Source organism: Cyanistes caeruleus, chromosome 22, assembly GCF_971803275.1.
Source record: "Cyanistes caeruleus chromosome 22, bCyaCae1.hap1.1, whole genome shotgun sequence".
In the NCBI taxonomy this organism is placed as follows: domain Eukaryota; kingdom Metazoa; phylum Chordata; class Aves; order Passeriformes; family Paridae; genus Cyanistes; species Cyanistes caeruleus.
In genome coordinates, this window is record NC_141722.1 from 1,386,084 (window position 1) to 1,413,851 (window position 27,768).

The following is a 27,768-nucleotide window of genomic DNA, read 5'->3' on the forward strand; positions in this document are numbered from 1 at the left end:
TGACCTGCAGTGATGTGGGTCAGGTAGGCGAAGTCAGGGGTCCCTCAGCAGCTCCCTGCCCCTGAAAACCAGGGAGAATTCCCAAGGCTGACTCCACTTGAGAGCCCTGAAAGTTTGGGAAGCTCAAGGCTTCTCCTGTCTCGGATTTACAAGCGGGAGGAAGTTTATTTCCCCGTGGTGATGGGCCAGGAATGCTGATGGGAAAGCTGTGGTGCAACAGGCATCCTTGGCCAGCTCTGTCCACCTGTACATCTCCACAGGGCGCTCCGGCTGTCGTCATCCCTGCGAGCCACTGGATGTCAGTGTTGATTGAGACAGACGACGTGGAAGGAATATTTTACCCAGCCGCAGAAAAACCACTCTGAGCAGTGGGGATGTGGTCCAGGTCCAGCTGGGACCTGGAGGCGAGATCTCCAAGGGAACCCTTTGTGGCCGGTCAGGGCTTGCAGCAGGGCGGGGCAGTGGTTGTTCAAAAATGCGTTTTACACAAGGAGTGGCACCAGGGCTGGGCTTTACACGGCTGTCTTCTTGTCCTGGGGGGCAGAAATAACTGGGCTGCCCCTGATTCCTGCCCTTCAGGCCAGGGGGAGCTGGGTCAGGTTTTAATCCAGCTTTGGTTCTCCCAGTCCTGTTTATGGCTGTGGAAGCCACAGATCCTGTGGTGTGCTACAGCTGGGACCCCAACCCACTCCTGGGAGTCGGGTCCTGCCAGAAACCAGGCTGTGTGCTCACCGTTTTGCTCAATTTTCCTTTTCAATACACAAAAATACACCTCAGAGGAGCATTATTCTTTTCTCCACGTGCTCAGACAGATTTTTCAAGGGCACATCACCACTTAGAGACACAGCTGGACACCCAGGAAGCTCCAAACAGTGCTCCAGGCACCACCCCGCTTTTCCAGGCACATAAACACCTTTTCCCATCGCATAAAACCCATCTCCAGGTGCTCAGGAGTGCTGGGACAGACGCAGGGGCTGGAGCCTGTGCTGAGGTCACAGGGACCATCCGCAGACGTGGCAGCAGCATCAGCGCCTTCCCCGTCAGTCGGGCACAGGAATTGGCCGAAGGTATTGCCTGGAGTGGGGTGATCACGTTTCCGTGTCTCCCTCCCCTCTGTGGCCAGGAGGAGCAGTGGATTGGCATGGAAAGGATGCTTACAAAGGAAGGAGGGGGGGGAAAAAAGATCAATCCAGTATCAGCCTGGTGTGACAGGTCCAGAGCGCGGCTGGCCAAGGGGCAACATCTGTCCCCATCCCTGAGGTGCTCCCTGGTTGGTGGGATTATAGGTGTATTTTGAGGTGTATTTTGAGGTGTTTGGAGATGTATTTGAAGTATTTCCCTTTTTCCTGGCGTGCCAGATGCAGTCAGGAGGCACCTGGCCAGGTGTGGGGTGGGATGGCCCTGCACCTGCTGTGTGTGGGAGGCAGGACACGTTTGGTGGCAGCGAGGGGACACGCTGAGGACTGGGTGGGTCTAGGGGCACCCTGTGCAGCATCAAGGTGTTGGTAATTTTTTTGGGGATGCAGGGTCCCACCAGGATCCTGCATCCTGAGAGTCCAGCCCTGTGGCCTGAACATAGACTGAGTGCACATCCCAGAGCAGCAAAGGCAGGATGGGGAGCAGACAAGGGGCTGGTGCTGAGTTCCTTGGGGACAAAGGGGAGAAATTCCAGCCTTCCCACTGCTCTCCATCACTGCAGCCTCTCTGCTGCTCTCCCTTTCCACGCTGCAGTCACTTGATGGCGTTGGTGACACGAGCTGTGTGGAGCAGCCCCATGGCTCTGCTGCCAGCATCCCCTACCAAAGGATTTGTAGCGGGAAGAGCCCTCTGAGCCCTCACTGGCCTTGTGGGGCCGATTTTTTGGCTGGCACAGCAGTGAGGGCTGGTGCCAGGCTCCTCTGAACCACCTGGGAGCTGCACAAGGGGTTCAACTCTCCTGGCTCTCCTAAACAGGACAGGGCACAGGGCTCTGCATCTCAGCAGAGCTCCCTTAGTGTTGTCCTGGCCCAGGTGATGCAGAAATCCCTGCTGGCAGAGTGGTTCCCATGAGAGTTATGTCCCCAGTCTTCCATGGGTGCAGGAGATGTGAGGGGTTTGGATCTCACTCATGGCTCTGCACTAAGTCCCTGCTTCCATGCTGAAGTCACCCTCCTGCAGCCCAAATTCACCCCTCTGGCAATCCCATAATGAATTCCTGTTGTGCCAAGCTGCTAGAGAGCTTCTTCCCATCATTATTTCTTCCCTACAAGGTAAAATCGTTCCCCCTCCCTCCTCCCTGGCATTTAATCACTTCCCAGTACCTTGATGGCCTCTGCCACATCTCAGAGTGATGGGACCTGTGTTATCTCAGGTGAATTCCTGCCAGCTCCCGGCTTCCCAAGCCCTGTTGGCACAGCTTGGAGCATCCCAGAGTGGGATGGCCTCCCTTGGCTCAGGCAGGACTCACATTCCTCTCCTGACTGTGGGAGCTGCATCCCCATGGATGCATCCCCGACCTCCCTGGGCAGCTCCTGGCGTGAGCAGCATTTGTGGTGGAAGGAGAGGTGGATGAAATCGGGAATGGCTGAGGTTTCTGGCGGGGTTCAGGGGCGTTGCCTTTGGGTTACTGCCCTCCATCATCATCTTCACTGCTGTTCCCTGTGCTCAGTTCCCTCTCCCATCCTGGACAGCCCTTCTTGCTCTCCCTGGATCTTTTTTTTCCTTTCTGAACGCCCGAGCACTCATCGAGCTCGTGGCCTTGATGTCTTCTGTGGCATTTGCATATAAAGGTGGGTTTTAATAACGCAGGACTGGTAGGGAATGAGAAGCTGATGTATTTCAGTGCTGCTGGCTTCTCCTGGGCCTCGTAAATCACGGCATAAAGCACTGCAGAGCCAGCCAGGGAGAACTGCTGCCTAGCAACTTCTCCTGCTTCCCCGGGGGAGCGGCATGTGGCCCTAAAATCCACCTGAAAAGTCTCCTTTAAAACCCTGAGGCTTGGGGGAGAGGAGCTGTAAGGGAGGAAAACCTGCTTAGGGGAGAAGAGTTGGAATGTAATTGAGAGAAGGAGTCACTTTGCATCTGAATGTGTCGGCTGAGGGATGAGTCAGCCCATGCAGGAAGGATCTGGAGATGCAGGACAGCAGAGCAGTGGCACTTCCCCTAAATCCTCCAGGATGAGGATGGGCAAGGGCATGGGAAGGCAGGAGGATGTCTGGCTCTGCCTGTTTTCCTTCCCCAGGAGAAAGGAACGCTCTCATGATCATAGTCTTGATTTGGAAAGTTGTTGGTTTGGAGGATAATGAGGAGAAAGAGGGACAGGAAAAGATGTTGACGTGTCCTGCCCAGACTCCAGCAGTGGGAGCTGGGGACTGTGGATCTCTGGGGCTGTCTGTCCCCAGCCAGGGAGGGACAGGGAGGTTTCATCTGAACCTCCTCCCTTGTGCAATGGGGATTTTGGGTTTTCCTTGTGGCTTTCCACCGGGGTTCTTGCTCCATCCCCATCCCCATCACTGCAGTCATCAAACCCAGGTCTGATCCCATCCCAGGTCTCTCCCCTTTCTGTCCTCAAGGCTTCAGAATCAGGTGGCAGAGCCATGCAAACATTTTGGGCACTCAGGGCTCCACATTCATTCTCACCTTTCTGTCTCCAGCTCCCCACCATCACCCAGAGCCCCTTGGGAAGATGCCAGGGCTGATTAACCGGGTGACCCTCTCCCGGCTGCCCCTCATCGCGTCCGAGGTGACATCCTGCGTCAGCGGCTACGCCTTTGGGATGACAGCCCTGCTCACCTACCACAACCCAGACCCCCAGGCTTTGGAAGGCAAGTTTTAAGGAGTGGAATGGGAACTTTAAAGTCAGGATATGGCAGTGCTGGGTTTCTGTGCGTGCCTTCAACCTTTTAGATGCTGCTGGGAAGCACAACCAAGTGCGTTGTGTCCAAGTCTGAGACTTTTTAGGTGTGAAAAATCCCACAAGTGGGATTTGCTTCTTTTCCCCCACTATGGGAAGTGCCAAGAGGGACCTGGCTGGTGGGTCCAGGGAAGAGGTGGGTGTTGCTAACACCCCTCCTGGCTGGCAGGTCTCTTTGTGTACCCCTTGGACGAGGGCACGACTGTGGTGGGCTTCGAGGCGGCCGTGTCCCGGCGCACCGTGACAGTGCAGATCAAAGACAAAGCCAAGATAGATGACACCTACTTGGACAGCTGCAGCCTCCCTCCTGGAAGAGCTGCTGATGGAAGTGGTGAGGGGGTTGAGCGTGTTTTTAGGGGAATGTGGGGAGAAAAGGAGGGGAAGAGGAGTGGGGAGGTGACTGGGGGTGACTGGCTGGTGATGGCACCAAGGGGGCTCCTTTTGGGAGGCTGAGGGGTTGTGGTGCTCATGCCAAAGGTGTCAGTTTTATCCATCCTGGAAAGCACTGCTGCTTCTGGAGTGATGCAGAACCTGGGGCTCTTTAGAGAAAGCTGATGTGTGCAGTGGGGGCGGCTTTGGGTGTTTGATCCAGGGCTGGGGGGTGTGGGAGGCCTGGAAAGGAGCATTTTCCATGGCTGCAATACCCGGCATGCTCCAATCTCTGTGCAGGAAGGATTATGATGGATGAGGACCTGGAGAGGATTGTTTTTGTGGCCAACCTGGGCACGATTCCTCCCCTGGAAAGTGTCTCCATCTTCATCAGCACCTCCTCTGAGCTTCAGACACTGCCCAGCGGGGTTGTGAGGGTCCTTCTGCCAGCTGTGTGTGTCCCCAGGGTCCCCCAGCCCAGCCTGGAGAACACCAGCAGCTTTTCCAGCCACCAGCTCCGAACGTACGGAAAACCACGGGGTGGGCTCTGCTGGGACTGATCCTGGGGAATGCAGGGCTGGCTGGGCAGCAGCTGCAGGAGGCTGGAGAGTGGCTGCAGGCTTTACCTCTGGCAGACCTGCATTTCCTGGGGTGATAGAACACCTTCACGGGGTTTATTTGGATTTATCTCACTGGCAGGGAGAAGCACCTCTGCGGATCGGGGAGCCCAGAGCGAGGGAGCAGGTTCTGCCTGGCTCAGCTGCTGGAGAGTGAGGCCACCAACCCCTTTGAGTACGAGTTCAGCTTCCACCTGGAGATCCGGGGGCCGTGTTTGCTGGCAGGTAGGAGCACTGGGGCTGAACTGCTGCACCAAGGCTGATTTATCACCTCCCCAAGGCAATGTCCACACTCCTCCTCAATGTAAATCTGTGTTGGCAACTTCACTGTGCTGGGGTGGATTTACCAGTACAGGGTTGATGCTAACGTGGGTTCCTGTCCTCTGCCACATTGTCATCTCTTCTCCCTGCTCTCCCCCATCCTCAATCCCCTCCTTGGTTTCCCTGGGCAGGAGTTGAGAGCCCCACACACGAGATCCGAGCTGACGCCGACCCCTCGGCTCGCTCTGCCAGGAGCATCGTGATCACGCTGGCCAACAGACACACCTTCGACAGGCCCGTGGAGATCCTGATCCATCCAAGTGGTAGGTGGGCTCTGCTTCCCCTCTGCTGGTCCTGCCCCTCCCTGGGATCCTCATCTCTGGATTAATGCTGGTTTTGCAAATATTGTCAAGGTTAAACTTCCCAGGAGCTAATCCTGGCCCCTCTCAGGGTTTTCTGAGCTCCCCAAGCTCACAGATTTTCCCACCCAAGGGTACCTGCATTTCTGCCAGACCCAAAGTGTAACCACAGCTGTTCTTCACACAATTCTCTGCATTTCCAGAGCCCCACATGCCCCACATCTTAATGGAAGAGGGTGACATGACCCCAGCAGAGTACGAGCGACACCTGAAGGGGAAGAACGATTTCATTAAAGGCACTAAGAAAGACCCCAGTGCCAAGAAAAAGGTGAGAAACACAAGCTGCAGGTGTTAGCTGGGGCTTTCCATGGACTGGAGCTGAGCTAGAAGATGATTCCTTGTTTTCAGCATCAGATGTTACACTGTCCCAATGAGACCTGCAGCATCCTCCCTCAGAGAGGGGCTTGTGTGGAAGAAGAGGGGAAAATTCAGCAGTGCTGCTGATAAACTGAGAGGGGAAGGAGATCTGAGATGGTTATTGTGTGTATAATTAGTGCTAGTCTAGCATAGCATAATTAGAGAGGTGCATTGTGATAGCATTAAGGGTATTATAATTATTGCAATGACATAGAATAAAATATTCTTTTAATTGCTTAGTAAATGTTTACTGTTTCTGGGTAGCTGTCAGAGAGAAAGAAGTGATTTTCCTGGGAATAATGAGCTGAACTGAAGACAAGGTAGGAGAGACTTCTCTTTGTTCTGCTGAGCAGCAAAGAGAAAAATATCTGTGCTGGGATTTGTGCCTCGTCTTCCAGCAGTTCTGAAGGAATGAGTGACAGCCCAGCACTTTGGCATGTCTGGGATCAGTGGAGAGGAGCAGACAGCTCAGAGCCCTCTGGATTTGCAGGGTGGGCGTCTTCCCCTAAGGGACAGGTTGTACTTGTGTGGCCACAGCTGGGGCTGACAATGTCAGCTCCTGTTTTACACAGCCAGGCCTCTCCTGTGTGCTCATTTCCCCTAAACTCCTTCTCCACGTCTCTGATCCTGGGTCCCTCTTGGCAGACATCCCAGACCTGCTGCAGGGGTGTCTCCCCGTGCTGTTAAGATTTCTCCTTTCACCAGAGACTTGTCAACCCTTCCTCTCCTCCCTTCCCTTTGCCCTCTGCTCTCTCTGGCAGGGCTGGGACTCTGCAGGCGTCTCCTCTAATTGTGTTCAACGTGTGGCAGGTGGAACCAGATGAAACACCCACGCTACGCCTCGGATGGCTCCCTAATTATTCCTGCGCCTTTAGCATGTCAAATTATCTAAGGGAGGATCATTCTGGAGACATTTCCCTGCAGGAAAGCCACCTGTGCCCCAGGAGGATGGGAAACAACTGCAGGGAGCAGGGAAAATGCCTGGAATACCTGGGGTAGATGATGGGATGGAATTGGTGCTGCTCAGAGCAGGACACTGGGCACTTCTTGGCCTAAATTAAATTAGCCCAGAAATTTCAGCAGTAAATGATAATTAATTCTCCTCCCTCAGTCTGTTATGCAAAAGGCTCAGATGCTGTCAGCTGCAGGTTGGTGGGGATGGATGCACACTGGAATCAACTTTCCTCAACAAAATCTGATTAGTTTCCTGTAATTGGATAATGGGTGAAGGGGAACGGAAGGGAGGTGAGGAGATGTTTTCTTTTCTGGCTGACCTGTAGCAGCCCCTCTGAAGCTGTTTACTGAAGATTTGCCTGTAAAATTCCCTCCAGTCAGTGAAAAATCCCAAAATATGGGCTCATCCTGATTACACAGGAGATTTATGTCATGGACACCCAAGAGCATTCCAGAGGGTTCCGTGGATAAGTCCAGGGCCATGATTCAGTATTTGGACAGAGGCAGCAAGGAACACTCTAGTCTGGAGTGTGATAAACTGGAAAAGTTGTTAAAGAAAATAATGTCATATGGCTGGAGGGAAATGTAAATGGGAGAAGCCCTTTGATTTCTCAGCAGCTGATTAATTTATACCCCATAACATAGAAAGGGAGGAGGATGAGTGGGAGCTTGGCTCATTCCTGTGAGTGGGACCTGTCTTTTCACTGGGTCAGAGAAGCAGCACTCAGGCAGAGCTGAAAGCAGAGCTCATGTGTGTGTGTGTGTGTGTTGAGCCACAGGGAATTAGTGAGTTTTAGAAAACCAAGGTTGGTCATCAGCTCACAGGAATGTGACTCATAGGTGGAGAGAACAGACAGAGTTATCTGGGGTCTGCTTTACTCCCTCTGAAACCAACAAGCAAAGAAGTCAGAAAGAGGAGAAAAGAGGCAAGCAAAGCCCCTGAGGATGGAGTTTCCACACTCAGACCCAGGGGTGAAAGGCCATGGCTGGGCTGATGTGGGGTTCTGGAGCTCCCTCCAAAGCAGCTGAGGCCGTGAATCCATTCCTGCTTGATACACACGTCAGAAACCCATCACAAGAGGTTTTTATCAGTTTAATTTTATCCCATTTGTAATGAATACTTGAAATAGAAGAAGGGAAAATGCACAGAGTCCTTGGAGCTGTGTGCAGTGCACAGATCATGCAGGTTCCTATCGAACCGTGGCCGGAGCAGACGCTTCAGCTTTCCAAAGCCTTTCAATCCCTACAAAGAAAAGTGATAAAAGAAATGGGCAGAAAAAGCAGCAAACCCGAGGTGGCAGGAATGAATTGGAGTGTTGAATGCAGCAGATCAAGGGCTGCATCTCACACTTCATTAGTGAGTGACCACGGAGAAAACCTCTGCTGTGCCTCGGTGGGATGCTGAGCTGTGCTAATGAACCAGGTTTTCTGGAAGGATCTGATGAAATGTTTGGAGAATCAGTTTTGCAAGGTGCTGAGTAGGGCCAGGTCTTTTGATTTCTTCCCCAGGCTTTTATCTGAGTGTGCAGTTGCTCCATATAATCCCAGAATAGTTTGGTGGAAAGGACCTTAAAGCTTATCTTGTCCCATTCCTCCCCTGGGCATGGACACCTTTCATTATCCCAGCTTGCTCCAAGCCCCATCCAGCCTGGCCTTGGACACCTGCAGGGGTGGTGAATACCATGGGTATGGACAGAACAGGACACCTGGACATTGCCCCACCCTGGTGTTGTCACCTTTGGGGCCAGAAGAAGCAGATTCTGGCCCACAGAATGCCACTCACTCACATTTTTAGCCCTGCTCCGATTCCACTCGAATCGAAACGCGTTGGGAAAAATCAACATCTCGAGCTCTCTCCTGCTTTCTTTCAGACGGAAATCATCAGGAAGAGGCTGAACAAGGACATCCCACACCACCCTGTCATCATGCTCAACTTCTGCCCTGACTTGAGGGCTGTGCAGCCAGGCCTCCGGAAAGGCCAGGGAGAGTTTATCTTCCTGGTAGACCGCAGCAGCAGCATGAGTGGTGTGAGCATCAGCCGTGCCAAGGTACCTGCCTGTCGACAGGGATGAATGAGAGAGAGCAGGGGGGTGCTGAGAGCATAAGAGTTCATTATCAGGGGATGGGGGGTTAATTATGGGCTGTATTTTAGTCATCTCTACCGTGGTGCTTCTTTGGTACCTGCAACAAAGGTGACTCTCCCTCGTTCTCTTCCCCTTCTTGCTATCAGCACATAAAATGCAAAATTGTTTTCTTTCCCTCTCTTGCTGGCATGTTTTGTGCATCCCTTTTCCAGTTCTCCCTGTCTCCAGGAGGGCTTTGGGTGATGGCTGCCTAGGAGGAAACCTCCAGACAGCTCCACAGGGAGTGAGGTGCTGACCATGAATTCGGAGAGGTTTTTGCTGATGGGCACCTCTGTGAACCCACAGAAATGATTGAAACACGAGACATCCCTTTTCCAAACACAAATGAACACCAGCAGCCTGGTGGATGGTTATGGGAGTTATTCAGAGTCCTCTGAATAAAATATAGCATTGTCAGGATATTTTGTGGGTCTGAGGTTCCTCTCTCAGATGTGGCTCTTACTCAGAGCCAGCCCTGGTGCAGGACCCTACACTTGTTCTGTTGAACCTCATGAGGTTCCCACAGACCCACTCCTGAGCTTGTCCATCTCCTAACACATCTCTTTTCCATCTGTCTCCAGTTTCCATGGGAACTGCCAAAGAAGGACAGACACCTTCAGCAGCAAGGATTGGGATGCTGGGGAGCCTGCAGATGGCTGCTGCACATCCCCTGGGATAAGGAGGCTGTTCCCAAGGGGGACAGGATATCTCTGGGGTTGTGTCCCCTTCCCCCAGCATCTTTAGGAGTCTGGGAATCTTGTCCCAGGGTGGAGTTTTGCTTTCCAACTCCTGGCATGGCTGGCTTTGGGCAGCACAGTCTCTGCAGACTCTGTGGAGGCAGGATTGTCCCCCAAGGATGGGGACCTGCAGGATCAGAGCCCTTCTCTGAGAGCTCCTGGAATGGAAACCCCATCACAGGAAAAACAGGAAAAAAGCTGTCCCCCTTCAGGAAAAAAATATTTTGAGGGAGATTTTGGAGGAGATACCTCAAGGGAGAAACCCACTGTCCCTCTTTTGAGTATCCTGTCCTTGTTTGTCACTCACAGACACCAGGGACCTCATAGCAGGGGCTGTTCTGAGAGGGTTTGGGTGGGTTTTGCTTGGTGGAACCTTCTGCATCATCCTCAGCTGCCTGGATACATGGCATGACGGGTCTTGGAGCTGTGCAGCCTCAGGATGAACTCAGGGATGGCTTGGAAGAGCCTGTGTGGAGCAGGAGGGCACCCGTCCAAAGCAGCTGGAGTGGAAAATTCAGGAATTTAAATTTCCTGCAGCCAGTTCCTTTCCCACCCCGATGCAGCCAGGGAGGAAAGCCAGGCTGTGATGGTGCTCGCTGGCAAAACTGCACTAATAACTGGAAATTGACTTTTCTAGAAGCAAACATCCCTCCTTATTGAGTTGCCATATAGCTATGGAGTGCAACAGGATCAAGATCAATATTTACCATAAGAAGCAATAAATCTTTCTGCTTGCTGAAATAGCAAGCAGGCATCAGTTGCCCATTTTGGGAAGTGCTTTAAGAGAAATATTTGGAAATTTGTATTTTTTCCCTTGTAATGAGTTCCAAGATGGGATGTCAGCACTGAGATCTGGAAGAGCCAGCATCCCAGGAGCCATCTGGGAGCAGTGGTATAAATATATCCTCGTAGGTTTGAGATAACAGCTTGGATTCAAGTACTCCAGAGCCTGTTAAAGGGCAGCCCTGTTCTCGTACATCATTCCACTGATTTTTAGTGCTCCAGCTCTGCTTTGTTGCTGAGTGTTACAGGCTTTGGGAGCTGGGCTGATCTGGCACCACGTCCCTGCTGGACCCAGGCAGGGGCTTTGCTGTGTCTTTGCCACTGGTAGGACAACTCAAGGAGGATGTTCTTGCTTGTTTGACCTTGGCAGCTCCTCCAGGGGCTGGCTGGAGGGTTTCTGCTGCCCTCGGCAGACTGGCAGGAGTCTGCCTTGATCAGCATTTAAATAGAACTGAGCTGCTCCTGAACACTTTGCTTTACATTTTGCTTTAAATAAACACTTTGCTTTAAATGGGCCTCCTCTCCTGCCACATAATTGCTGCTACAAGCTCAAGAGCTCCTTAGGCAGCTCTTGCCCCGTTGCTGTGATCACAAGCTCTGCCCTGGACTTGTCCACAATATCACTGTGACAATTCAAGTTGCTCTGCCTTATGTAAAACCCAGGAATAGGCACATTAGATAACCACCTCTGGTAAAGAAAATAGCTTAAAACTGTCGTCTCCCAGTTATTTTAATTGAAGCCAGTTATGAATACAAGAGAATTGGGGATGGGGGAGGCTTTTCCTTTTGTGTAACTTTAAGCTGTTTGTTTATTTTCTGCAAGTTTAGGCATTGAGATGCATTGCGTGTCGCACTTCTCAATTTCACACTCTGCTTCTCACCCACCAGCTCTGTGCTGCAGCACTGAGTTGCCAGCACAAATTGAATCCCTTAAAAACAAACAGAAAAAAAAAATTGTTCAGTTCTTTGTTGTCTTTTTTTTTATTATTATTATTATTTTTCCCAAAGGCTCCCCATTTTCCTCACTGCTTCGGGTCCCAAATATCATCAAGGGACTTTGAAAAGGAGGCAGGGGAAAGAAGCAGTTGGTTTGTTGTCAGATGAAGGTGGGAATAAGATGGGATGGCTCTGGGCAGAGCTTTTACTGGTGAAGTTGGGGCAGCCAGGCAGAGTCCAAGTGTTCTGATGCTTTTTTGCTTTCAGGATGCCCTGTTGGTCATTCTCAAGAGCCTGATGCCAGCGTGCCTCTTCAACATCATTGGGTTTGGATCCACCTTCAAGACCCTTTTTCCTGTCAGCCAGGCCTACTGTGAGGTGGGTGAGCCCACAGGGCACAGAATCACGGACTGGTTTGTGTGGGGAGGGATGTGCCATGGCCAGGGACACCTTCCACTGTCCCAGGCTGCTCCAAACCCGTCCAGCCTGGCCTTGGGCACTGCCAGGGATCCAGGGGCAGCCACAGCTGCTCTGGGCACCCTGTGCCAGAGCCTGCCCACCCTCACAGGGAACAATTTCCTTATAAAACCAAATCTAACCCTGGCCTTTTCCAGCTTGAAGCTATTCTGCCTTGTCCTGTCACTCCATGCCCTTGTCCAAAGTCCTTCTCCAGCTCTCTTGGAGCCCCTGTAGGCACTGGAAGGGGCTTTAAGATCTCCTCAGAGCCTTCCCTTCACCAGGATGAACAGCCTCAACTCCCTCAGCCTCTCCTAAGGTTCTCCTTGGTGCTCGGAGGGTTCTGGTGCTGACGTTTCCACCGTTCCTTTGGGCAGGAGAGCCTGGCCGTGGCCTGCCAGAGCATCAGGAGGATCCAGGCTGATATGGGCAGCACCAACCTCTTCTCCCCACTGAAGTGGCTCACCCGCCAGCCCATCCACAGGGGCCACCCCCGGCTGCTCTTCCTGCTGACGGGCGGGGCCATCAGCAACACGGGGAAGGTTCTGGAGCTGCTGCGGGACCACTCCTGCTCCACCAGGTACCGCTCAGCCCTGCGGGGCCAGAATCCTGGCACAGCCTGGGATGTGGCTCCCCTTGAGCACAGCTCCATCTCACAGACATCCCCACTTCAGAGACAGAGGCAGGAGAGATTGCTGCTATGAGCCACGGGCGAACCTCAAAGGGTTTGGAACGGATCCCAGAAGTTCAGATGCTTTTTAAACAATCAAAAGCAGGATAATTGAGCTGACAACTTCACAGCTCTCGGCTGATGCTTCCTGCTAGGAGAGATTGACACGCCAACAATCTTCCTTGCTTTTTTTTTTCAAATTTTTTCTTTTTTTTTTTTTTTAAAGCACATCTGGGACTGGCCCCAGCTGCTTCCAGGATGGGGCTGTGCAGAATTGAATATGCTGAAAGGGAGCAATGTAAAAAGCAGCTAATTTGTGCATGAGCTCCCAGCCTGGCTCCCCAGCCCTGATCACAGGCTGTTCTGCTTTCTCCTCTGCCTCTTTAAGGGGCACAAAACATGAGAAAAATGTAAGAAATCCTGATTCCTCTTCCATCTCTCAGACTTTGGGGTTATCAGGGAAGCTGCTCTGTGGGTTTGTAAGTGCACAGAGGTCTGGTTGTTTCCCAGTGTAGAGAGCATCCCACCATGCCAGCCCTGGCCCTTGCAGAGCTGGAGGGGAGGGTTAAATGCAGTCAGAGCTGGAGCGTGGTCTGGGGTGACCCTGGAAGGGAGAGTCCTGGGCATGGCCCATCTTAAAAGAAGATCAGAGCCTTATTTAGGAGGGGTGTGAGACTGGGCTAGGATTTGCAGCCAGCTGAGGATTAAAACCCTGCAAGAGAAAAGCTCCTTGTGCAGATGCAGTTTGCTGCTGAAGGTGCTTTCTTTCTCAGCAATCCACTGCCCTGCCCAAATGCCATATCCCACCCATCCCCATCCTCCTGGCTTCCTGGCACATCCATCCCCCACTGGGCTCCACTTCCAGCCTCCAGCCCAAACCAAATCTTGATTCACAGACCTGGGGGAGCAGCCTAACCTGGCTTGATCCTCCTTCCTTGAGAAAACGTTTGTTTTCATTGCAAGCAGAGATAATTACTGGATATTCACTGTTATTGACCACAGGCAGCAGGGAGAAGAGTGGAACTGAGAGCAAAGCAGCTTGTTTGTTTTTGCAGAGGAGGGGAAGGCTGCTGGGAACCCCTGTGTGTCACTGCTGAAGGCTGGCCTTTGGGGAGGGGGTTTGGGGTCTGCTGAGAGGAGGGGGCTGGCAGTTCACAGAACCCCAGAATGGTTTGGACTGGAAGGGACCCCAAAGCCCATCTCCTTCCACCCTCCTTCCATAGCCCAGGCTGCTCCAAACCCCTTCCAGCCTGGCCTTGGACACTTCCAGGGATTCAGGGGCAGCCACAGCTTCTCTGGGCACCCTGTGCCAGGGCCATCCTCACAGGGAAGGATTCCTTCCCAATATCCAGTCTAGCCCTCTGGCAGTGGGAAGCCATTCCCCACATCACTCCATGCCCTTGTCCAAAGTCCTTCTCCAGCTCTCTTGGAGCCCCTTTAGGCACTGGGAGGTTCCCAACCCACCTAAAAGCAGGGCTGGTTTATTCCACTGGACACAGCAGTGGGATAAAGCCAGAGGGAGTTTCTGCCTGTGGGAGTGTGTGAGCTACACGAGGCTGGGGAGGGGAAGCTTTTCCTTTGGATCCTGATTCTCCCTGTCCCTTTGCAGGTGCTACAGCTTCGGTGTTGGGCCAAAGGCCTGCAGGAGGCTGGTGCAGGGCCTGGCTGCCGTGTCCAGGGGCGTCTCCGAGTTCCTGGCGGAGGGAGAGAGGCTGCAGCCCAAGGTACAGCCCCACTCCCCGGGGATGGGGCTGTAACCATGCCCTGGTCCTGGAGGCCACAGCTCCCAGCAGGTTCATTCCCCACCCTGGCCCTGCCTCCCCAGCCCTGCTGGCAGGTGGGGAGCGAGGGGATGAAGGAGCACCTCGGGGTTTGTGTGTTTGAGCCCCGTGCAGCAGCTCTGCCTCCAAAGGCAGCTCTGCCCCAGATGGGGCGAGGGCAGAGGCACCGCCATCAAAGCAGCCAATTAGTTTTGAAGTCGGGCTCAGCCCTGGCATTGCTCAGGCGAGAAGGGCTCGGGGTTGGAGCGAGGGGAATGTGCTGTGATGGCTTTTGCTTATTAAGCTGACTTTAAAGCCTCTCCGTTCCCTCTCTCCCCGTGAGGAGCAAAACCCTGCGCTTCAAATCCGGCGTAGGGATGGCTCTGTCCCCTGGTGAATGCACAGAGCCCAGCCTGTCACCTGCTGCTTGACTAAACCCAGAGAGAATTGGGTCTTTAGTTCCTAAATATCTCCAAAAAACCCGGCTCCTACCTTCTTGATCTCTCAAGGAGTTCAGCAACTCCACCCTCTGCAGGAGCCAGGAGCACACAAAAACCTCTCTAAGACAGAATGGCATCAACATTTCTGATGTAAATTAAAAGCAAAGACAGTGAGCAGAGAGGTGTTTAATAAGAGCTATTAATAAGAGCTTTGCAGGCTGTGCAGCTCGGTGCCTTCAGCAGTCTCAGGCGTCAATTAATGGCCTTACAAAACACAGCCTGGTGTGTCTCCCTGAGCCTGTGAAAAAGCAGGGAACAATAGGGAATATTTGAGCTGTTCTATCTCTAAATCTGGTGTTCAGTTCCCTTGGCATGCAGGGAAGCTTGTGTAGATGGCTCCCTGGCAGGTTTGTCCATGAGGTATTCACAGATATTGGTCTTCTCCACATGTGTGACTGGCAGAGCATTGCTGATCTCTGGCAGTGGCTTGTGCCAGCAACGAGCTGTTCCAAAAATATCAGTGTGTGAGTGCCAGGCTTGGGACAGGGGCTGGGGCTCAGGCCAGTGGAGGCTGACAGCATTTCCTGGGTGCTGCTGGGGAGCAAGAGATGCTGCCTGACATCAGAGGAAGATCCCTCAGGCCATGAGCTCCCACCTTGCTGGCAGGGTGTGTGAGATCAGCCCCGTGCTCCATCACTGGAGCTCATGGTAAAATATCATGGACTCATTTAGGATGGAAAAGACCAACCACTAACCCAGCTCTGTCAGGTACAGCTGTGCCAAAGAGGGTGCTGGGATGGGTGTCAGAGTGGGCTAAGAGGAAGCAGGCTGTCAGGAGAGGGTAGGAATCAGCTGGTGGGTTTGTTTGAGGGAACATTTCCCTTCCCTGCCAAGGGAACCACGGCTCACACCGTGTCCAGCTGGTGTTGAAGCTCTCCCCCTGCTCTCTGCAGATGATCAGCTCGCTGAAGAAGGCCATGGCCCCGGTCCTGAGCGATGTGTCCGTGGAGTGGGTCTTTCCTGAGAGCACCGAGGCCTTGGTGTCCCCTGTCAGCAGCAGCTGCCTGTTCCCTGGTGACCGCCTGCTCAGCTACGGGGTCATCTGCGACACCTCCCCGTACATCTCCAACCCCAGATCTGTGAGTCCCTGGGGCTGCCCCAGGATTGGGGGTGTACACGAGAGTCTTGGCTCTGTGCACAGTCAGGGGGTGGCTCCTGCTCCCCACTGTGTCCTTAAGGGAGGTGATGGGTGGGAGTTTGTGGGGCAGCAGTGGCTTAGGATGCTGGTGCAGCCTGTCTGAGCTGGGAGCCGCTGGACAGACACGGTGCTGGGACCTGTTCCCTCTCTGTGCTTCCCCCCAGGACAAGAGGCGGCGGTACAGCATGATGCATTCCCAGGAGTCGGGCAGCTCTGTTTTCTTTCACTCCCAGGAGGAGGGAGCAGGCTTGGAGAGCTGGAATCACTCCAGAGACTCGGAGGGCTCCTGCCCTGCTGAGCACTCCCCTGACCACCTGGGCATGGGCAGAGATCCTGGGGGAGAGTCGGACACGGACACGGGTCAGCTTTTCCTCTGTACATGCTGGGGGGTGATGCCCCTCTCTTTCTCTCTAATCAAGCTCCTGTCACTGCTCCCCCAATTTTTTTTTTTTTGCCTGATTTATACTGCAAAGAGCTGGAGGAGTTTGCAGGATAGATGACAGATCTCCTGAGGCTTGAGCAAGTCTGTTTGGTTTGGATGTTTTATCCAAACCTGTCAGGAAATCAAGGGAAGCCCTGGTGAGCTGGGTTCCCTGGAGATTTTCAAAGCAGCTTTAGCTTTGACCACATAATTATTTACAAGCTTCCCAAGCGGTGTGAGGAGGAGAGGAGTGAGTCTAGCTCTGCTAGACCATCCCTGTACCTGCAAAACAGAAGTCAGCTCTCCTGACTTCTCCTGGGAAGTCAGGAGAGGGGGGGAATGGATCCAAATCCCTCTCCCCAGGGTGTCACTCCTCCCCAGCACGGCCTGGCTGGGTGTTTGTGTCAGCAGCATTTGGCATAAAGCAGCTGGTTGCACCCTGGAGCTGGGGAAACCTCTGTTACTCATGGGATGTTCTTCCCTTTTATTCCAAGAGGAGCTGTTCTGTGCATCCCCTCAAACTTGTCAAAAGCAATGAGAAATCGTGTCTTTCCAAGGCAAATTTTAGTCTTGCTCTGACAGGAGCGTGTCTGCACTAATTAAATTTCATTAGCAAACCCTTTGTCTTCTCCAGGGAGGTTTGGGGAAATGCAGTCAGGCTTTTTTTGGCTGAAAACTCCTCAGACAAAACCTTCCCAACCTGCTCTCTTGACATCCCCAGGAATCTGGAGTGTTTCTTGTTTCCTTTTGTGGTTTCGTTGCTTTGTTTAAAACTTTTCAGGGCTGAGTGTGTCCCCCCTGAGCTTTGGCAGGACCCTGGGGAGGGTTCCCTGCGTCCCACCTTGAGCCAGGGGGGTGTTTCTGGCTGATCCCACCCTGGAGCGGAGCTGATCCTCTCTCCCACGGTTCAGGAAGGGATGTGAAGGCTCTGGCCAGGAGACGGGCGTACAGCACCACCCAAATCTCTGACCGTGAGCCTCGCAGGAAGGCACCCACAGCCAGCGACCCTGGCACTGCCCTGGTGAAAAACCCCCTCCGAAAAACCCACCTGCAGGACCTGCAGCAGCTCAGCCCCGAGCCCTGGCAGCTGCATTTCCAGGTAGGTGAAATTCCCAGGGTCCTTCCCACAGAGGCTTTTGCCAGAGAGGAGAAGCAGGAAAATATCAGGTGGATAAGGGCCTGAGGGAAAGGGCCTGACTCACACTAGTCCTGAAATATTGGTATAGATAATAAATATAGATAATATAGATAATAGAGATATAGATAATAGAGATATATAATAGAGATATAGAGAATAGAGATATATAATAGAGATATAGATAATAGATATAGATAATAGAGATATAGAGAATAGAGATATATAATAGAGATATAGAGAATAGAGATATATAATAGAGATATAGATAATAGAGATATAGATAACAGATATAAATAATAGAGATATATAATAGAGATATAGAGAATAGAGATATATAATAGATATATAGATAATAGAGATATAGATAATAAAGATATAGATAATAGAGATATAGATAATAGATATAGATAATAGAGATAAAGAGAATAGAGATATATAAGAGATATAGATAATAGAGATATATAATAGAGATATAGATAATAGAGATATAGAGAATAGAGATATATAATAGAGATATAGATAATAGAGATATAGAGAATAGTGTTATATAATAGAAATATAGAGAATAGAGATATAGAGAATAGAGATATATAATAGAGATATAGATAATAAAGATATAGATAATAGAGATATAAATAATAGATATAGATAATAGAGATAAAGAGAATAGAGATATATAAGAGATATAGATAATAGAGATATATAATAGAGATATAGATAATAGAGATATAGATAATAGATATAGATAATAGAGATATATAATAGAGATATAGAGAATAGATATATAATAGAGATATAGATAATAGAGATATATACCATAGATACAGATAATAGATATAGATAATATATAATAGAGATATAAATAAGAGAGATATATAATAGAGATATAGACAATTGATAATAGAGATATATACCATAGATATAGATAATAGATAATAGATATAGATAATACAAAATAGAGATATATACAATATATATAAATAATAGCTATAGGTAATAGAGATATATAATAGATATATAGATAATAGAGATATTACAATATATATAAATAATAGGAATAGATAATAGAGATACAGATAATGGATATATACAATAGATACAGATAATAGATATAGATAATAGAGATACAGATAATAGATATTGATAATAGATATAGATAATAGAGATACAGATAATAGATATTGATAACAGATATAGATAATAGAGATACAGATAATAGATATAGATAATTGAGATAATAGAGCTCTGCAGCACATCACAAACGCTGGGGAAACGAGCCAAGCAGGGAGCAGAGTGCCATCCTGATATCCCATAGCAGTTCCTCCTCATGGGAGCCTGCTTTTTCCTTCTTCCCCTTCCCCTTAGTGGCCTGTGCTTCACCTCCCTGCTCCTCTGGTCCTTCCTATCCCCCTACAATTTAGCATTCAAACTCTTCTCATGGCTGTGGTACTTCTGTGCCTGGCAGGGAAAAGGAATTTGGTGCCAAAGCAGAGTCCCAGCTGGATCTGCAGCCTTACTCAGCACTGGGATGAGATGTGAACCTGTGTGATGATACAGCTGCTGAACAGGGTTTTGTCCCCTGTCTGCAGCAGGTGGAATTTTGGGCAGGGTTTTCAAGTGATCTGTGGGAAGGATAGGGGTAGTTTTCTCTCTCATCCTTGGCATTGCTGGGATGCTCTGCTCTGCAGTCAGCATCTGCAGGGCTGGGAGGACCAGCAGCACTTGTGTTCCCATGGAAACTCGGAGCAGGGATGCCAGGGACTTTCATTTCCCCTCTGCTGTGGGTTAGAGATCACTGGGTGAGGGGTGGGAGGGAAGGTGAGGGGGCAAAGGGCTCCACAGGGAGGGAGGGATGAGACCTCTGCTCTCAGGCTACAGCAGTGAGGGTGGTGAACAGCATGAGTGACCAAGAACAAGCAGGTTTTAGGGGTACTGGCAACATTTCCTGCATTGGGAAGGTCCCCAGAGCATCCTCAGCATGTGGGCAGGGGCAGAACTGGCTCCCTTCTGGAGGGCACTAAATGGTTAACAGCATGCAGCCTGCTCTTAATTAAATGCAGCCTGCTTTTGCTATCCCTCCTGCTGCCAGGGCTCCCAGCAGCTCTCCCAGTCCTGCTGCCAGGGCTTGACATTTTCAGGGGTGTGAAGCCGAGCCCTCAGCTCATCTCCAGCTTGCCATGCTGGGAGGGAAAGGTCAGTGCCAGCCACAGGCAGCTTAAACCCCCAGCTCCATTCCCAGCTGGCTTCCTCTGGCTGGGAGGAGAGCTTGGGCAGGAGAAGGAGCAGGTTTGGAACGGGAAGGGTCTGGCAGGATGTGTCAATATTAGCTCGGTAAATCGTGCCTGGAGCTGCCTGGCTCCCAGTTTTGCTGGTTATTTTGTTATAGAACAACAAAATTCAGGTGGTGGTGGTGGTGGTGGTTGTATTCTTGTCTGTCACTCTGAGAAAGTATCCTTCTATGCACCACTTTGTTCTTTGCTGGTGATGTCCTAGGAATTCAGAGTTTGTTTTACATGGATCTTCCCATAGCCCTGGGGACAGGGATGAAACCCAGACCTTGCAGAGGGGAGCATCTGTGTGGGATGTGGCACCAGAGGTGGGGGATTCGTGTCTCCTGAAAGTGGTGAAACAGTCTCATAAAAAAAAAAAAAAAAAAAAAAGATAAAAAGATAAAAATTCCTTTCTCCCATCCCCTGCGCCTCTCTCCTTTCGTTACTAAGCAACTGGTCCTTGATCTTTCTGTCTCTCTTCTTTTCTTTGGTTCCCAAGTGAAGTCATTAAAATATCTGGAGGGATGAAACTCATATTTCACCTTCTGTACGTCTGGGGAAGGAGCCTCTGGGGCCAGGGTCGCTTGGGGACACCCCAAGGTCTGCTGGAGGGCTTTGGGCACGGATCCCAGCCAGGAATGGGCAGAGGGAAGGACCTGTGTGATTGCATCCCTCACTGGGGTGGGGCAGGGAGCAGATGGGGTCAGAGGGGACAAAGTAGGTTCATGCATGGAATAAACAGGATCAGAGGGCACAGAGCAGGTCTGAGAAGGGAGCAGGCAGGATCAGAGTGCACAGAGCAGGTCCATGCATGGAAAAGATGGGATCAGAGTGCACAGAACAGGTCCATGCATGGAAAAGATGGGACAGAGCAGGTCCATGCATGGATCAGAGTGCACAGAGCAGGTCCATGCATGGATCAGAGTGCACAGAGCAGGTCCATGCATGGATCAGAGTGCACAGAGCAGGTCCATGCATGGATCAGAGTGCACAGAGCAGGTCCATGCATGGATCAGAGTGCACAGAGCAGGTCCATGCATGGATCAGAGGGCACAGAACAGGTCCATGCATGGATCAGATGGGATCAGAGTGCACAGAACAGGTCCATGCATGGATCAGAGTGCACAGAACAGGTCCATGCATGGATCAGAGTGCACAGAACAGGTCCATGCATGGATCAGAGTGCACACAGCAGGTCCATTCATGGATCAGAGGGCACAGAGCAGGTCCATGCATGGATCAGATGGGATCAGAGGGCACAGAGCAGGTCTATGCATGGATCAGAGTGCACAGAGCAGGTCCATGCATGGAAAAGATGGGACAGAGCAGGTCCATGCATGGAACAAACAGGATCAGAGGGCACAGAGCAGGTCCATTGCATGGGAAAGATGGCACAGAGCAGGTCCATGCATGGATCAGATGGGATCAGAGGGCACAGAACAGGTCCATGCATGGATCAGAGGGCACAGAGCAGGTCCATGCATGGATCAGAGGGCACAGAGCAGGTCCATGCATGGAACAAACAGGATCAGAGGGCACAGAGCAGCTCTGTGCCATTGACTGCAGCTGGATCCAGCCCTAACATCTGCTCTGCTCACAGCCCCTCCCGGCCATCCCTCATGGTTCTGCCACCAGGATCCGTGGTGCAGGCGCCCGGCGCCCGGCCCTGCTCCAGCACGGCTGTGTGTCCTTCTGCCACGACCCCAGCTCCCCAGCACTGCCAGAAGGGCTGCAGGAAACCCCAGCAAGGGGATTGGAAGCCCTGGATGCCATCTCCAGCCTGCGCTCCTCGTCGGACAGCCGGAGCCCCGGGGATTTGGGTAACTGGAGAGGGGGAGGCACGGCCAGCCTCGCCTGTCCGTGCCGGGGTTTGGTGGTGCCCCGTGCCAGCTTGTGAAAATTGGGAAGGATTAATTACTGTTTTGTGGTGCCAGTGGGGAATTCAGCTCCCAGGGAGGTGATTAATGATCTGTCCCCTCTCTGCAGAGTCTGCCCAGCATCCATCCCTCACCTTTGAGACAGAGACCTCCTCCGACTGGGAGCCCCAGGAGCTGGATATCGGCGCTGCCTGCAGCTCCCCGAGCTCCCCCAGGACCCTCTGCAAGGCAGTGGTGAAGGGGCTGAGGAACAACGAGCCCGTGCAGTGGGAGGTCACGTTTGATATCCAGGCTCTGTTCCAGGAGCGGGAGAGCCGGGAGGAGGGTGACACAGACCTGTGGAGTGAGACCTTCCACCACCTGGCAGCCAAGTCACTCATCCAGGATTTCGAGCAGCTCGCCGAGAGGGAGTGTGAAATCGAGCATGGTAATGCACAGCTGGCTTCAGGCAGACCCTGCCTGGCCTCAGCAAGGCTTTCCAGCAGGCTCAGCAGCCTCTGGAGTGAAAGCAAAAGCTGCTGGTGGTGAAATATTAGGGAATGTCTCACACAGCTCCCAGATAACAGCCCCCTTCAGCTGCCTTGTGCTCTCCTGCTTCTGCAGCCTTGCTGCACATGGTTATTCCCGAGTTCCTGTTCCTTCCCACTCCTCAGGAGCGGGGCTTGCACTTGATGATCCTTGAGAGTCCCTTCTGACTCCGTATCCTCCACGATTCTGTGATTCCCCTGCTTCCTGCATGCCCTAACACAGTTATTTTTAAGGAGCTGGTCACTTGGAGCTGGGAAGTGACACCCAGCTCCAGCAGCAGCCACACGTGTCCCTGGGCCGTGCCACCCCTGTCACATGTGAAATAAGAGTTTAGAGGGATACAGCCCCTGCTGGCCATGGATCCCCAAGCATGGAGGGGGTTTGGGAGCTGGGTGTGAGGGATCCCACAGACCCTGACCCCGCTGTCCCTCCCGTGGCAGGGTCTGGGCGCCGGTTCCAGCTCAACGCTGTCCACACCAGCAAGGCCTGTAATGTCATCAGCAAGTACACAGCCTTCGTGCCTGTGGACCTGAGCACCAGCTCCTACCTGCCCACCCTGCTCCAGTACACACACACAGGTAACAGTTCCTTGTCCTGGCAGGGAAGGTGTCACTGGGAAACTTCTCTCAGGGCAAACCCTACGAAGCCACAGCACAATTTGGCACCAGATCCATACTCACAGCCAAGCTCTTGGTGGCAAGAATCTCTTCCCACGGCCAGGGAAAAGGTCTCCTCTGAAGTCTGGATGCCCAGAGGTGATCACAGAATCACAGCATGTTTTGGGTTGGAAAAGACCTTAAAGCTCATCCCATTCCACCCCCTGCCAGCACCTCCACTATCCCAGGCTGCTCCAACCTGGCTTTGGACACTTCCAGGGAGAAATCAGCCACAGCTTCTCTGGGCAGCTTGTGCCAGGGCCTCACCACCCTCATATCAAAGAATTTCTTTGCTGTAGCCCATCTGAACCTATTCTCTTGCAGTTTGAAGCCATTCCTCCTTGTCCTGTCTCTCCAGTTCCTCACCCAGCTCATTTGTGGTTTCATTATCATCATGCATGTGCCAATCCCTCTCTAACACTGGCCATTCTCTTCTCTCATGCCAAGGGGCAACATCCAAGCAGGGCAACCAGAGGAAACAGAAGAGTTCAGGGAACAGGAGGCATCGTGGCTGTTCCCCTGGACGTCCTCAGTCAGCCTGTGGCCACAACGGAGACTACAGATTTTACAGCATGAGTAAGATTTATCTCCTCCCTGGTGTTAGAGAGCTCAGTGCTTTGGGACAACTTCTCTGATCTTTTTAAATTCTGCATAAGGTGCTCACCAGACACGTGTCAGGCTGGGGCTCATCTCCTTAAATGGTGAGGAAGCTTCAATTTCCCCCCAAAGCCTGGAATGGCAGGTGGTGCTGCTGACAATGCCTGGGAGTTAATTGGCAGCCGTGCCGCGGATAACACGAGGGATGAAACGGCTGTAATTAGAGGCAGGGGGGATGTGAGACACTCTCTTGTCACCAAATCCTCCACTAATGAAGACGAGTTGGATCGGACCTTGTCTGGCACCGTCAGAGCCGGAGCTGAGTTAACAGAGAGGCTCATTAACCCCGTGGTGCCGTGGGAGGAGGGTGCTGCTTTTGGCTGGCTGCTGATGCTGATGTGGTTCCTCGGTTGCAGATGCTGAGGAGAGAAGCCCCTCACCCTCCAGCACCCCCTCCTCATCTGCCTGGGAGCGCTGCCGTGGCCCTGAAGGTATGGAAAGAGCTGCTGGCACTTGGTGCCGCTCCGTTCATTGAGTGATTTGGGCTTCTGCTGAGTTTTGGGGAATTTTTTTAAAATTCATGACCTAAAACTAGGCTTGTGAGCACAGGGCCTGACTCATTCTGAGGTGCAAAGGATGGAACCTGATGTGGCTTTTGGTATAAATCTCCCCCAGGTTCATTTTTAAGAGCTGTGGGAATTTTATTATCCATGTAGGAAAAATAATGAGGCAAGGGAAGAGGAAGGGTTGTGCCAAAGATTCAGCAGCCAAACAAGCCCATGTTTCCACACCTTGACTCTGCTCCCTTTTGCTCCCCAGTAGCATCTTGTGACCCCAGCGCTCTGTTTCTTCCCAGGGCCGCTCCACAGCCTGTCTGCTTCCTCTGCACAAGCCCAAAAATCCATCGAGAGGCTCTTTGCTGCCAGGTAGGAGCCAGCTCGACCTTCCTCTGACCTCAGCAGGTGCCTTTCAGCTGAGTGGGTGTGATGTGAACACGAGCCAGGGGGAGAGGAGGGACCCCCAAGGACAGCAGCCTGAGCTGGCACTAAGCCTGGTGGCAGTGTCTGGGGAGCAGGGGTGGTTTTGGAGGAGAGGGGTGGGTGTCAGGATGAGCACAGAGGTCACAGACACCTTTTCATCCTTTGACAGGCTGACCCTCAATAAAACCATGCTGCTGGTTCGAGCTGCCAAAGGCTTCATGAGTAAATCTCCGAGCAGGGGGAGCGAAGCCGGCTCTGAGGGTGACAATGAGAGCATGGACTACCTTCCCCTGGTGAGCAGCTCCTCCCTGGGTGTCACTGGGGTTGTGTGGTCACTGCAGGGGAGGATCCCCCAAATCTTCCTCCTGCTGTCTCTGACAGCCATGACCAGTGCCCTGCTCAGAGATGGAGAGCTGTTTCATCCATCCATTCCTTTTTCCTGAGCTACCACAGGTGGTTGGTGTGCCAGAGCTTCCCTTTGTGCCCACCCTCCCTTGCAGGTGTCCCTGCAGCTGGCCTGCGGTGCCTTCCTCCTGAATTCAGCCTTCTGCGACGCCGTCAGCATCCCCATGGAGAAGCTGAAGTGGACATCGCCCTTCGCCTGCCACCGCCTGTCCCTCAGCCCCTCCGGCTCCTACAGCAGCAAGAGGAGCAATCCCTCCTCGGAGCACAAAGCCCTGAACCCCAGCCAGCAGCTGCTGCTCCCCAAGGGGCAGGGGAAGGGTCCCAGCGCCGCAGACACTCGGGGAGCAGCGCTGGGGAGCACCGGCCGCCCTCGGCACTCATCGGGCAGCGCGGCCGAGAGCATCTCCAGAGCCCTGAGAGCCCAGAGGGATCTGTCCCCTCCTGCCATCACCATCCGCAGCTTCTCCTCCCCTGCCGAGTGCCAGGCTGGCTCTGCCTGGGGCTGGGACAGCGAGGGCTCCGAGCTGCAGGCTTTGCTCTGCGAGGCGCAGCTGCAGCAGCAGACGGAGCCCGAGGGGATGCTCTGGGCCACGGCTGTGGCTCTGGCCTGGCTGGAGCACAGCTCAGCTTCCTACTTCATTGAGTGGGAGCTGGTGGCTGCCAAAGCCAGCCTGTGGCTGGGCAGGCAGGACTTCCCGCAGGGATCCAGCCTGGCCGCGGTGAAAGCCGCAGCCCAGCAGCTCTTTGTGCTGCTCCGGCACTGGGATGAAAACCTGGAGTTCAACCTGCTGTGCTACAACCCAGGCAGTGTGTAACAGCAGGAGGAGGGTTGGGTGGGTTAGTGAGGGCACAGGAGCAGGGATTTATCCTTAAGGAAGTGTCTCCAAGGAGCTGAACTCCTCTGCTGCAGGGATGTGTGTGTTTATCAGAGCAAACTCTGCAAACAGAGCAGCCTGGCCGAAATCCTGCACTCAGCAGTCGGGATTTTGCCCTGGGAGGGAACCTTCCACTGCCTGCAGTAGATGCTTTTTATTTTCAACTGGAGCAGCACTTCCAGCTACAGCAGTTCCCTCTGATCCTGCTTTCTTCTGGTCTCAGCCCAATTTCCAGAGCAGATCTTCTGCCCTGCTCCACTTGCTCTGTCCTTGCTTAGATGCCTCTTCCCAGCCCTGAATCACTGCCAAGCCCCCACTGCAGCCCCTCAGCCCAGCATCTCTGCTTTCCTGAGGCTCCTGCCTGGCTCCTGCCATCTCAGATGGCTTTCAGAGAAGGCAAAGGTCTGACAAAACGCTCATCTCGTGGATCAAAGGGAATCTGGGCTGGCAATGACCACGTGAAGAGCAGCCCCTCTGTCACAGCCGGGCGGATTCAGCCCAGCCACGCACAAACAAGCCGAGCCAGTTGGAGGCTGGGACCAAACCCATCACATCCACACGGTGCTGGGCTCCCTCAGGCCCTCTGCAATCCCAGCAGGAGTTTGTGAGATCCCTTGCAGCCAACGTGTGCCTTTGGAGCTTCACAGGCAGAGCCAGGGCGCCCGGGATCGAGGGACCAAGTGCCTACAGAGGGGCTGCGATGCCCGTCCGGAACCCGCTGCCTTTTGCTCCCTCCCCTGGCATGTAGCAGCCTTGCCTGACCCAGCAGGCTTCTGTCTCGTGTCTGTGTGTCTGGGGGTGACACAGGAGGGAAACCGGTGCTGGGGACCATGAGGGGTCTGCTCTCTGCTCCGGTGTCACCTCTGAGGTCCTCAGGACCTTGAGCATCCCTCTGGTCTCTGCTTTTGTGTCACCTCTCCAGGTCCCCAGGACCTTGAGCATCCCTCTGGTCTCTGTTCTGGTGTCACCTCTCCAAGGTCCCCAGGACCATGAGCATCCCTCTGGTCTCTGTTCTGGTGTCACCTCTGAGGTCCCCAGGACCATGAGCATCCCTCTGGTCTCTGCTTTTGTGTCACCTCTCCAGGTCCCCAGGACCATGAGCATCCCTCTGGTCTCTGTTCTGGTGTCACCTCTCCAAGGTCCCCAGGACCATGAGAACCTCTCTGATCTCTGTTCTGGTGTCACCTCTCCAGGGTCCCCAGGACCATGAGCATCCCTCTGGTCTCTGCTTTTGTGTCACCTCTCCAGGTCCCCAGGACCATGAGCATCCCTCTGGTCTCTGCTTTTGTGTCACCTCTCCAAGGTCCCCAGGACCATGAGAACCTCTCTGATCTCTGTTCTGGTGTCACTTCTCCAAGGTCCCCAGGACCATGAGCATCCCTCTGGTCTCTGTTCTGGTGTCACCTCTCCAAGGTCCCCAGGACCATGAGCGTCCCTCTGGTCTCCAGTCCCTGTGTGGCCCCAGGATCATCCTTCTGGTCTCAGCTCTGGTTTCACCTCTCTCGAGTCTCCAGGAGCTTCCCTCTGGTCTCTGCTCTCAGTGTCAGCTCTCTGGGTTCTCAGAACCTTGAGCATCCCTCTGGTCTCTGCTTTGATGTCACCTCTCCAGGTCCCCAGGACCATGAGAACCCCTCTGGTCCCTGCTCTGGTGTCACCTCTCCAGGTCCCCAGGACCATGAGAACCCCTCTGGTCCCTGCTCTGGTGTCACCTCTCCAGGTCCCCAGTGTCCCAATGCTCCGTGGTGCTGCAGGTGCTGCAGCTTTGCCTGGGCACACTCGTGTTCTCTATTGTTGTTGTCCCAGTAAATCACAGCCTGCTCTACTTCCCAGTGTGAGTCCTTTTATTTTGGGGTGGGCTCTTGGTGGCTTTTCCCAAGCTGCTTGGGAGCATTGTGTGTAAAATACCCCCCCAAAAAAACCCCATCATGATTTAGTGTGTGAGTTTGGGTCTGGGTTTCACAGGGGATGAGGAGCTGCCTTCAGGTTTTTGGGTGTTTTGTTTTGCAAGCCCTGGCTTGGGCAGCATTTGGTAAAATGATGGATCCAGGA

At 52.7% G+C, this 27,768-nt stretch overlaps 1 protein-coding gene across 3 annotated transcripts in view; it reads left to right on the forward strand.

The window, feature by feature from the left end:
* The window catches only part of VWA5B1 (von Willebrand factor A domain containing 5B1), a 29,421-nt gene extending 1,880 nt beyond the window's left edge, over positions 1-27,541 (forward strand). The window contains exons 3-24 of one of the 3 annotated variants that reach the window (XR_015278749.1): positions 3,633-3,803; positions 4,062-4,223; positions 4,562-4,784; positions 4,961-5,103; positions 5,331-5,462; positions 5,702-5,826; positions 8,741-8,917; positions 11,716-11,826; positions 12,282-12,484; positions 14,184-14,298; positions 15,728-15,913; positions 16,137-16,332; positions 17,305-17,492; positions 21,402-21,621; positions 21,788-22,105; positions 22,647-22,784; positions 23,310-23,438; positions 23,876-23,950; positions 24,316-24,385; positions 24,609-24,732; positions 24,940-26,641; positions 26,750-27,541. Coding sequence is in view for 2 of the 3 variants with exons in the window: in XM_086860670.1 (XP_086716796.1) it covers positions 3,665-3,803; positions 4,062-4,223; positions 4,562-4,784; positions 4,961-5,103; positions 5,331-5,462; positions 5,702-5,826; positions 8,741-8,917; positions 11,716-11,826; positions 12,282-12,484; positions 14,184-14,298; positions 15,728-15,913; positions 16,137-16,332; positions 17,305-17,492; positions 21,402-21,621; positions 21,788-22,105; positions 22,647-22,784; positions 23,310-23,438; positions 23,876-23,950; positions 24,316-24,385; positions 24,609-24,732; positions 24,940-25,659 (3,894 nt within the window). In the remaining variant the exon portion in view is untranslated. Of the gene's footprint in view, positions 1-639; positions 1,068-3,632; positions 3,804-4,061; positions 4,224-4,561; positions 4,785-4,960; positions 5,104-5,330; positions 5,463-5,701; positions 5,827-8,740; positions 8,918-11,715; positions 11,827-12,281; positions 12,485-14,183; positions 14,299-15,727; positions 15,914-16,136; positions 16,333-17,304; positions 17,493-21,401; positions 21,622-21,787; positions 22,106-22,646; positions 22,785-23,309; positions 23,439-23,875; positions 23,951-24,315; positions 24,386-24,608; positions 24,733-24,939 lie in introns of those variants that run through there. The other 2 variants (XM_023940280.2, XM_086860670.1) reach the window with 2 other exon arrangements.
* The last annotated feature ends 227 nt before the right edge of the window (positions 27,542-27,768 follow it).